Below are 11,489 nucleotides of genomic sequence, written 5' to 3' on the forward strand. Positions count from 1 at the left end.
GCGCATCGCCGTGCCACTCATCGCTCAGGGAAACGCTTACCCCGAAGACCAAATAAAGACCTTTGTGTTCAGGTGAGCTAATGTAGTAAATAGTCTTTTGTGTATGTTATTAAGTATACATTCAGGAGCTAGTTTCAGCTAGTTCATGCAGTTATTCGATCAAGCAGTCGCATGGCAGCTGCAAAAGCACATAAAGTGAGTATTTCCATAACTCGCACACCCAGTCTCGGTACACACAATAGTGAGTGGACGGTAACTTGCGTCTTGCTTGATGCGAGAGATCTGAGGTGAACTTTCAGGCTGGTTTGAGGTGACGGGACGTTTACAGTATCCCAAATAACCCACCGATAACCTTAGCATCATTCAATCTCAGCATGTTGTCTTCGACAGGCTCCATCACACCCCTGACTCTCCCTGGAGACCAGTGCTGAGGCACACAGAGTTCCAGAAGCTTCTCCACAACCTGACGTCCATCAAGATCCGCGGAACCTACAGCGAGAGAAGTATGCACAGTAATAATGTCTCAGTGCAGCTTTACAGCAATCCAGGTGTCGATTTAGATCTGTAGGGAAACTTCATGTGGAAGAAATCTTCTTTAGTGGCTTTATAAATCTAAAATGTTACTCAAAAGGACAGACTTTATTATCACTGCAGGTACAAAGCTACAATATGAAGGTGATTATGCTTTGAAGCAAGAGTGAGACATTTTCGGGACATCTTTTGTAGATCTTTTTAGAAGTGGGAATACATGTGGGAATATATTCAGCAACAGGAAGGGAAGTAGTGCGGTAGTAGAGCACAAACCTCTATATCCATGACACTTTTTCTTTGGCGTCTAGGTGCTGGGTATCTGGACAGCGTGTCTCTGGTGACCGCTCGGCGAGGTCACGGAGAGCCAGCGCGCTGGGTGGAGAAGTGTTCGTGTCCTGCCGGCTACGAGGGTCAGCACTGTGGCAAATGCACTCTGGGATACAGGAGGAGCCAACCGGAGCTGGGTCAATACAGCCCCTGTGAAACTTGCAACTGCAACGGCCACAGCGACACCTGCGACCCTGTAACAGGTCACTGCCATATGCAACACATTAACAATGTGTAACAGTCCTAACACAAATGTGACGTTCACAATCCATTTGTAACACATTAACAGTCCACTGTAACGCAGTCGCCATACACATTTGTAATTGCACAGTTTGCAACACGTCTGTAACATATTCATACTCGTAGTATTTTTGTGGTGGCCAAGTAATCATTTTTTTTCTCCTCTACAGGAATGTGTGACTGCGAGGACAATACTGCTGGCATGAGCTGCGAGAGGTGTAAGGACGGTTTCTATGGCGATGCCACGGCGGGTTCACCATCTGACTGTAAACCTTGCCCATGTCCTGCAGGCGCCACCTGCGCTCTTGTTCCCAAAACTAAAGAGGTGGTGTGCACCAACTGTCCGCTCGGCACCACAGGTACAGCGTGCGCAAACACACGCCAGCGGTTCTGCGTTCCTTTCACATTCGTACAGGTAGTAACTGCATCTCACGTCTGTACCTAGGGAAACGATGCGAGCTGTGCGACGACGGATTCTTCGGCAACCCGCAAGGCATCAACGGTCAAATGAGGCCGTGCCGTGCGTGCAACTGCAACAGCAACATTGACCCCAACGCTGTGGGCAACTGCGATCGAGACAGCGGCGAGTGCCTCAAGTGCATCTACAACACGAACGGCTTTTTCTGCGATCGCTGCAAAGAAGGTTACTACGGCAACGCCTTGGCTACCAACCCAGCAGATAAGTGCAAACGTGAGTACTCCTTGTATCCTCAGGCTTATGGGACAGTCTCTGTTATAACGAGTATGTGGAAGCAGAGTAAACACACAAGCATGCAGTGTTCACTATCCCACTGAGTCATATTTTTTTATGGAAACTGTACTGTAATTGCAGCTGGGCCCCACTTGTTTTGTTGCAATATGAGTGTGTGTGCATCTTTCCTGTCTCAGTGCTGCCATCTTTCTCTACTTTTTAATTCTTTATTTTAGTTTCCTGGCATGTTACTTTCATATTACTTTCTATATTATTTTTAATTATTGTAAGTTTGTTTTATTACAAAGAATTTTATATATATAATTAATATTTTTTTTTATTGATTTTTGCTACTGTCCGTATTATTAAATTATTATTTGTATTTTTTATTTGTATTTATTTTTTTGTGCGACACTAAAGCGTTATTATTATTATTATTATTATTATTATTATTATTATGTGTTTTTTTTAACCCATGCCTCCCGTGTTCATCTCTGCAGCTTGCACCTGCTCACCTCACGGCACCGTGGACAGGCAGAAGACCTGCATGCAAGTAACGGGGCAGTGTGAGTGTCTCCCTCATGTCACCAAGCGAGACTGCAGCGCCTGTGAGCCCGGCTACTACGACCTGAAAAGTGGAGACGGCTGCCAAAGGTACCTTAAAGCACAGTACAGAAGCAATGATGCGGAGTTGAGTTCATTTTGAACATGTATATCTTTTTTTTTTGGTCTTTAGGTGCAACTGCAACCCTATCGGCTCTACTAACGGCCAGTGCGACATTGAGACCGGACAATGCGAGTGTCAGCCCGGGGTCAAAGGGCAGCACTGCGAGCGCTGCGAAGTCAACTTCTTCGGCTTCAGCTCATCCGGATGCAAACGTAAGAACCCCCGATTGTGTTTTTAAAAAATATATTATTTCCTCAGTACCTGTCTTTAGCGGAATCTGTCTTTTCTCCCAGCCTGCGACTGTGACCCTGAGGGCTCGCGTACAGCTCAATGCAGAGACAACGGCCGTTGCGAGTGTCGCCCCGGCTTCGTCGGTAACCGCTGCGATATGTGCGAGGAGAACTACTTCTACAACCGCTCTGTTTCAGGCTGCCAGCAGTGTCCCAACTGCTACAGTCTCGTCAGGGACAAGGTAAGACCAGTCTAGGTCACTACGTAGGTGTTGACCTTGAACACAGCCTGAGGGGAATAATACAGATACGCAGTATTTTAACACTAGATTTTCACATCAGCTAGTATAAAGGCCACACAAATATTTTGGGGTAAAAATAAACGTTATGTTCTTTGCACAAGTTCGAAGCTTAGGTTCTTTTTCCTAAACGCCATCAACATAAAGAGTCAGGTCTCAAAGTTGATGTGATGGAAGCAGGAAAAATAGGCGAAGGGGTAAACTGACAAGAGGCAAACCATGACTGGGTCAGAGCTTCTCCTAAACAGCAGGTCTTGTCCGGTGTCTTGGTCTTCTCCAAGAAGGAGAATCAGTGACTCAGTGACAGAGTCGTGGGAGCTCAAGGTGGCTCGTTGAGCTGAAGTTCCCTCCACTGCATAAGCAAGCCAACAGTTGCAGAAGTTTGGCTAGCACGGGTTTCCTTTCCACCCAAAGATCACTACCTGTTATTCTCCTGAATTCCTGCCCCATGCGTGGTCAACCTTGTAACAGCAAACACATCATTTCTCTGTCTGTGATGCAGGTGAACCAGCAGAGACAGAAGCTCCATGACCTGCAGAATCTGATCGACAACCTGGGCAGCCAGGACACAGTGAGTGACAAAGCCTTCGAAGACCGTCTCAAGGAGGCTGAGAAAACCATCATGGATCTGTTAAAGGAGGCTCAGGCCAGCAAAGGTAGCGTACGATTTCTCTCTCTCATGTACCGATTTATGCAATTTCCCAACTTTGGGACAAGTTCCCAACAAATTTCCGCTCATTCTGACTGTCGCTGCAGAGTTGGACAGTGACCTGTTGGATCGCCTGAGGAACCTCAACAACACGCTGACAACACAGTGGAACCGGCTGCAGAACATCCGGAACACGGTGGACAACACCGGAGACCTGGCGGACAAGGCACGCGGCAGGGTGCATGAGACGGAAAAACTCATCGAGCGGGCGAGAGATGAGCTGGACAAAGCAAAGGATGCCATCAGCAAAGTGGTGAGTTTAGCAGTATTTTAGAGAGAGAGAGATAGAAAGAGAATGAATGAGTTATGAATTCTTTTTCATCTCACCAGGATATCAAAATTCCCACAACCACTGGAGATCCAAACAACATGACACTCCTGGCTGAGGAGGCTCGCAGTCTGGCAGAGAAGTATGTAAACCTGTTGGAGCTGTGTCCCAAATGCTGTGCTACACACTAACAGTGTGTACTGTGTACTCTAGCATGTCCTCTCACACTCTGCTTTCTTTCTTTTCCATTTCATTCCTTCTTCCCATTTTTTCCCCTTTCTTTTCCGTCCCTTCCCTTTCCATAATTTTTTTCTTGTATTTCTCCTCATCTCACCCTCTCTTCTCCTCCTTTCTCCTCTTTGTTTCTCTCTTCTACCTTTTCTCCTCTTCTCACCCTCTCCTCTCTTTTCCTCTCCTCTCCTCTCCTCTTTCATTTCCTTTCCTGTTTTTAGTTAATTTTAGGTCCTTTTCTTTATATATTCCTCCCTTTCTTTTAATTTCCGGTTTTTCCCTTTCCATAATTTTTTCTTGTATTTCTCCTCATCTTACCCTCTTTTCTCCTCTCCTCACCCTCTCCTCTCCTTTCTTTTCCTCTCCTCCCCTCTTTCTTTAATTTTTTTTCCTGCTTTCAATTTATTTTCCTTTCTTATTTTCTTCTTAGGTCCTTTTCTTTCTCACCATATATTCCTCCCTTTTTTTCCAATTTCCTTCCCTTTCCTTCTTTCTATCTATACAAAATCTGATCATCACCAAAACCATTTATGCAGCTTCAAGATGTCCTCCTTTCTTACTGTGAGTCAGATTGTTACAATTTTTTAAGATTGTTTGTTAGACATTTATACAATATACTAGTTCACCGGATGAATAAATGGCTCTTAATTAGCTACGCCCCTTTTCTGCCTCATAACCGAAGCTGCGAGTTTGAGCGGGTGAATATAAATCCTAACTACTTCACATGTCCTCCAGCAACAGTAAACAACTCGATTTGAATAGTATTTACTTGATCTTATATGCATTTCTTATATGTAGGCATAAGACGGATGCAGATCAGATTGAAAAAATTGCCAAAGATGCCAACGACACTTCAACGAAGGCCTACAACCTGCTGATGAAGACTCTGGACAGTGAAAGCAAGATCAACAAGGACATCGATGACCTGAACAAGAAGTATGTGTCCCAAGAGTAGACTTGCCTCCCTGTATGAAAGCACCCTTCATGTAATGTTTATGTCTTCCACAGGTACAATGAGGCCAAGGACCTGGCCAAGAACCTGGAGAAACAGGCCACTAAAATCCGAACCGAAGCAGAAGAAGCAGGAGACAAAGCCATGAAGATCTACGCTAACCTGACCAGCCTGCCTCCATTTGATGTCAAATCACTAGAGGTAAAGATGCCGGTTATTGCTTTTAGTTAAAAGGTTTTACTGTGTAAATCACTCACTAAAGAAGCATTGTGCTTTTAGGATGAAGCCAATAAAATTAAGAAGGAGGCGTCAGACCTGGATAAGCTCATCGATAAAACCGAGAGGGAATACAACGACCTGAGAGAAGACCTGAGAGGCAAAGAAAACGATGTCCGCAGACTGCTGGAAAAGGGCAAGACCGAGCAACAGGTGCATTTCTGTCTTTCCTTGCTTCCATATCATTTCCTTTACTCATTTCCTTTTATTCCTTTTTTTCCCTCTTTATTTTCCTTTCCTTTTTTCTCCTTTCCCTTTCTTTTCTTTCCTTTTTTCTCTTTCCTTTCCTTTCTTCCTCTTTCCTTTCCTTTTTTTTTTATTCTTTCCTTTCATTTACATTCCTTTTCTTAATGAATTTTTCCTTTTGTCATGTTCCTTCTTCAGCCTGCTGGCACTCAGTATGTCATGTTCACCTGAATTGTCAGAAAAAAATCACGAATCACAGGAGGCGGCGCTCGTTCCTACATATTTATTTTATTATTATTTTGACACTATAACACACATTACACATTACTCACATTGTACAAGCTGTACATGGTATATGATCTACACTGAAGTCGTTGTTTTTTGCTAATCCCTGTTTAAACAAGCAACATTTACTTTCCTTTTCAAACAGTAGCCAAATTTCTTTGTTTAGAGAGAGAGAGAGAGAGAGAGAACTTGGCTACAGGGAGGTCCAGATTTCAAAGTGCTGACAGATGAGAAAGATGATGAATCTTTGAGTCTACAGCTTTGTCATATTATAATTATAACTGCTTGGAATGGCACGCTAATGAAAACGCTGATCCCTGTGCACACTGTATGTATATCAAGAAAATTACGCTGTATGGGTACATCCAGGATCCAGGCTTTGTAAAATGATCCTGGCATGATTGGGAAAATAATAATAAAATAAATAATCACTTCTCTGACACTTCTCATTTTTACTTCATATTAGTTGTTTAAAAAAATAAAATAAATGAATAATTATAATTACAGCTCTCTCAGTCTCTCTCTCTTTGTCTTTCTCTCTCAATCCCCCCTTACCCCCTGCCCCCGCCCCCGTTCAGACAGCGGATCAGTTGCTGGCGCGCGCGGATGCAGCCAAGGCTCTGGCAGAAGAGGCAGCTAAGAAAGGCCTTTCCACATTCCAGGAGGCCCAGGACATCCTCAACAACCTCCGAGGTACATGAGTGTGTTTACTTCTAATAGACATAAATGTATATGGTTTAAGTCCATTCGAAATCCCCGATGATTTTCAGGGCATCACTTGCGCGTTCCAAACTCGGAACTCTAAACTGGCTTAGACCACCATCTGCTGGCCGCACTCTGTATTGCATGCGCATGATGGATGGATGAGCGGTATTTCTCGATTTTGTGAGCGTCAAGAAAACCCAAGAAAATAATTGCTGGCTTCACTCTGTATTGCATTCGCATGATGGATGTATAGATAGATAGATGGATGGATGGACATGGGGTCCCTCAGGATTTTGCACATTTTCAGTATCACTGCAGGTTTGGGCCGGGATGCAGTGCAATACGTCACGTCACACAAAATCAAGCAATTTTGGCCGTAGCAATCACAAAAACCTCAATGTATTCCCTGAGAGCTCAATATCTCTTTACATTGATTTAACTCCTCACAGGATTCAATTTAATTAAAAAAACGATACCCATATATTCTATATTTGTACCTGTAGTAGAAGACCTCATGACTTACTTAAATAATGAGTTGTCTTAAATATGACAATTATAATGTTGTTGTTGTTTTTTAAACATTTCTTATATAGTCAAAGATATTATGATTAAACTTTCATTGAGATATCAGGTCTACTGCATCATCCATGGTCCTATTATAATCTCTGAATCCCTTCTTACAGAATGAATATCAGATCTAGTTCCTCTTACACGTTTTCTGTGTTTGATTTTTCATCCCTATATTGATGCCGCTCACGTCTCCCTGTAGACTTCGATAAGCGAGTGAACGACAACAAGACCACAGCGGAGGAGGCACTGAGACGTATTCCGCAAATCAATGCGACGATCAACGCAGCCAATGAGAAGACCCGGCAGGCCGAGGCAGCCCTGGGCAACGCGGTGGCCAACGCCAAAGAAGCCAAATCCAAGGCGGAGGAAGCTGAGAAGATCGCCAACAACGTTCAGAAGGTATGTACGGTCAGACAGGGCTGAGCGAATTCTCTGGATCACCCAGTAACACACAGTAATCATCTACACATTCTCCCGAGCAGGGTTCGGCTAAAACCAAAGCCGAGGCAGAGAAAGCCTTTGGCGACACAATGAAACTGGACGACGAGGTGAAGGACATGATGAAGCAGCTGGCAGACGCAGAAAAGGAGCTGGAGAAGAAGAAAGACGAGGCAGCACAGGACATGATGATGGCTTCGATGGTAAATATAGCGTTTGATATGGGATCAGTTTCAAGCGTCAGTCAGGACGCAGTTTCACTCACTTGCTGCTATGCTTTGAAATTTTCACAGCGAGATAGTAGAGTGACAAATGAATGGAAAAATGTATTCAGTTGTGTTCCAGCAGTTGGACGCTAATTATTTGTTCTTATTTTATATTTTAAAACTGTCAGTATTTAGCGTGTTGGTATCAGCTGTGAGATAGACTGGCTCTGAAGAAAGAGTAAAACGATACACCACTGCTGGGAAACTAAGATTGTAATTTGAATTCTGCCTGCAAATTGAGTGAAAGAAAAACAACAGTAATTGGTTGGAAAATTAGTTTTAGCCAGTATTGTTGGTGAGGTGGCAACAAACATGAAATTTTTCAAAACTTTACCTCAGATTTGGGCCAAGATTCGGTGCTCGTTGATTCACATGCTTCAAACATGATTACAACGTCATTATGTACGTCATTATTGTGTGAACTAATCCTGTGCTTAGTTCACACGATTATTTTTAGAAATAAAACAAAGCCACGAGAAAAGAAAAAAAAAACACCATGTAACGTCATGTCCACTTCATCCATCGTCCACAGGCATCAGACAACGCCAAGGAAGCAGAAGAAAATGCCCGCAAAGCCAAAAACTCCGTCCGCACCGTTCTCAGCGCCATCACCGACTTACTCGGCCAACTGGGTGAGTTTGGCATTCTCAGCACTCACATACGTTACTACGAAACCTTTTCTTCTTCTTCTTCTTCTTCTTCTTCTTCTTCTTCTATTTCAACACTGTGATTCATCCGTGCTCTCGTCCGTCCAGGCAACATCGACAAGGTGGACTTGAGCAAACTGGAGCAGATCAACAGATCGCTAAACGAAGCCAAGGAGAAAATGGCGGGCAGCGACCTGGATAGGAAGCTGAAGGAGCTGAACGATGTGGCCAAGAGCCAAGAGGATATGATCAGCGATTACGACCGGCAGATCCGTGAGATCCGCGCCGACATCGCCAACCTGAACGACATCAAGAACACTCTTCCTAATGGCTGCTTCAACACGCCATCCCTCGAGCGGCCTTAAACCAACACCCCCACACCCCACACCCCCACCCCTCTCATCCACACCAGTCGCCGTCTAACATTCGGGGCAAGATGCCATCATGGGTTTTTACCAAAATGGGTCTTAGTTTGTTTTTAGCTGTATTTTTTTTTTTTAATCCATCAGTGAAGTCACATTTGTTTTCTCTTATCCCAACAATATACAGCCAGTAGAATTTTTTTTTATTTTATTTAACCCAGATATTCAACAATGCACAACAAAAGTCTTGAATTCTCCAGAAATTTTATTCCTCCTACTCTTTGCTCCATTACAACCCCAGATATTTACTGTTGGTTTAGAAAAAACGGACAAGGAAGGAATCTTTTGTCTTTGTGATCTCTCTCTCACTCACGCACTCCTCCATTACAGTATTGTATTCATCTCATCCGCAAACAGCAACATGTACAATTTGTACTTCGGCATCCACTTCACCTTTCAGCTCGAACCCACTTCAATTTTTTTTTTTTTGGCTGTTTACTTACTTACAGGTTTATCGCCAATCACTCGTTCACTGTTTATTTTTTCAATTTGTTTTTTATTTTGCAAGACGAAAAGAATTTCAACACTATGCAACTTTGTACATTTTGCGTAGCAAGACTTATGATACACTGGTGCTAATAATTATTTCAAAATGTTATATTTTTGTGTGAATTTTTTTTTTTAATTATTATTATTATTATATAGAGTGAGGATTTTTTTTTCGTGTAAATATATTCGTAAATGTTTCAGGAATGGCTTTTTTTTTTTTCCCCTCCCAGTCAGCTGAAAAGAAACTCGGCTACAATCAGCTCTCCACCTCCATAATATATAAATCTATATTAAAAAAAAATATATATATATATATATATAAATATGTCCTGTGGTATAATATGCTTGCTTGTATACATGGCAATTTTTTTTTATTTTACTTTTTTTGTTGCCTCATAGCACCACCATTTTATTTTGATTGATTTTCAGCGAGTTGTTAATATAAAAAAAAACGACAAAAAAAAAACAGAAGGAAAGAAAGAAATAACCATAGAAAGATTTGGAAGAACAACAACAATCCTGTAACTAAAACTCGCCTAAACTTATGTAGAAATATGTCTAACATTTCAAACGTGTTTTTTTTTTTTTGTGGTGTTGATTTTTATTTTGGATATTAAGCTGGTCTCATGTGACCAGTTGAGCAGATACAATGGTGTCTTGTGCCTTAATTAACTACTGGAGAAGGATTCATCAACCTATGATCCAAGATTACTCTACTACTACTATTTTTCTTTCTGAAAACACACACACACACTACACAGTAATGAAGCAGGAAGCGTATTAAGCACTCCGTGATGATGATGATATAAATGTGCTTTATTATCTGGTGAACCTCTCCAGAAGGCTTCCTCCAAACCTCTTTTGCCTTACCAATGTGGACACGAGTGCAACATTTACACAGTTTATCTATACAACAGTATTGATTTTTTTTTCTTTTTAATGTAACGTGTTTTTTTTTTGTTCTCCTTTCAGTATGTGACTGTGTTGCACAAGTTGGGTTTTAAGCTCCTGCTTTCCTATGTTGATGTTCAAGGCACTACACACACATATACATATATATATACACACACACATATACACACACACAAAGGGCCTGAGAAACTCCAGCTTTGTCACCCGGTTGCCTGTTAAATCAAATTATAACATTTGAATAATAAACAAGTGGTTATTTCCAGACCTGAAATGCTGTGCTCGTGTTTATTTTTATCTGAATCCGAATCGTTTAATCGTGACTCAGAGTCGTCTAGACGGCACCGATTCACATTCCATAAAATCACACCTTATCTATACAACCGTCAAAAAAGGCGTTTGATTTGTATTCATGGCATGTACACCAAATGTTTGTATAATTAACATACTTTCATCAATGTACTATGCATGTTTTTGGTGCAAGCTGATATCATCAGAAATCATATAATTAGATGTATATAGTGAAACTAAAGTGTCGTGTAATCTCAGTAGATATATGCCTGGAAAATTCCAAAGTTTGTTCGGGAACTGCATCGCTAAGATCGAGAAGCTGAAAAAACAATGTCCAGAATGAACGTCTGGAGAAGAGTCGGTCATGGTTTGGTTATTAATTCAGTTTATTTGTATAGTGCTTTTAACAATGTACAAAGAAGCTTTACAGAGCATATGTAAAAGTTCAAGATTAATATCAGACTTCTATCAGAACAAGCCTGAGGTGACTGTGGTGAGGAAAAACTCCCTTAGATGGAAGAGGAAGAAACCTTTAGAGAAACCAAACTCAAAAGGAAACCCATTCTCATTTGGGTGACACTGGGTTGGAGTGATTATAAACTGTTATAAACACCGGAGTGTGTTATTATGAATAATGTCCTTTTTCCTAATAAAACTCGAGTATGGATGGAAGGACAGACTTAATCACTGATTTACATACTGATGGACTGTCTTGACTACTGATTTTTTTATGTACTCACCTCCAGGGTTGGGGATTTGATTCCTGCCTCCGCCTTGTGTGTGTTGAGTTTGCATGTTCTCCCCATGTCTCGGGGGTTTCCTCCAGGTACACCAGTTTCCTTCCCCGGTCCAAAGACATG

At 42.0% G+C, this 11,489-nt stretch overlaps 1 protein-coding gene across 1 annotated transcript in view; it reads left to right on the plus strand.

The window, feature by feature from the left end:
- Nucleotides 1-10,612, plus strand: part of lamc1 (laminin, gamma 1) — a 55,461-nt gene extending 44,849 nt beyond the window's left edge. The window contains exons 9-27 of the mRNA XM_047816847.1: nt 1-72; nt 391-503; nt 840-1,061; nt 1,269-1,457; nt 1,544-1,789; nt 2,290-2,443; nt 2,526-2,668; nt 2,750-2,928; nt 3,488-3,641; nt 3,742-3,947; nt 4,025-4,104; nt 4,992-5,129; nt 5,202-5,346; nt 5,425-5,574; nt 6,471-6,585; nt 7,367-7,566; nt 7,650-7,808; nt 8,404-8,503; nt 8,627-10,612. The exon at nt 1-72 is cut by the window's left edge and continues 118 nt beyond it. Coding sequence (XP_047672803.1) covers nt 1-72; nt 391-503; nt 840-1,061; nt 1,269-1,457; nt 1,544-1,789; nt 2,290-2,443; nt 2,526-2,668; nt 2,750-2,928; nt 3,488-3,641; nt 3,742-3,947; nt 4,025-4,104; nt 4,992-5,129; nt 5,202-5,346; nt 5,425-5,574; nt 6,471-6,585; nt 7,367-7,566; nt 7,650-7,808; nt 8,404-8,503; nt 8,627-8,883 — 3,022 coding nt within the window. The 3' untranslated portion in view covers nt 8,884-10,612. The remainder of the gene's footprint in view (nt 73-390; nt 504-839; nt 1,062-1,268; nt 1,458-1,543; nt 1,790-2,289; nt 2,444-2,525; nt 2,669-2,749; nt 2,929-3,487; nt 3,642-3,741; nt 3,948-4,024; nt 4,105-4,991; nt 5,130-5,201; nt 5,347-5,424; nt 5,575-6,470; nt 6,586-7,366; nt 7,567-7,649; nt 7,809-8,403; nt 8,504-8,626) is intronic.
- Nucleotides 10,613-11,489: the final 877 nt, after the last annotated feature.

The sequence above is a fragment of the Tachysurus fulvidraco genome, chromosome 1 (assembly GCF_022655615.1).
Source record: "Tachysurus fulvidraco isolate hzauxx_2018 chromosome 1, HZAU_PFXX_2.0, whole genome shotgun sequence".
NCBI classification, from domain to species: Eukaryota; Metazoa; Chordata; class Actinopteri; order Siluriformes; family Bagridae; genus Tachysurus; species Tachysurus fulvidraco.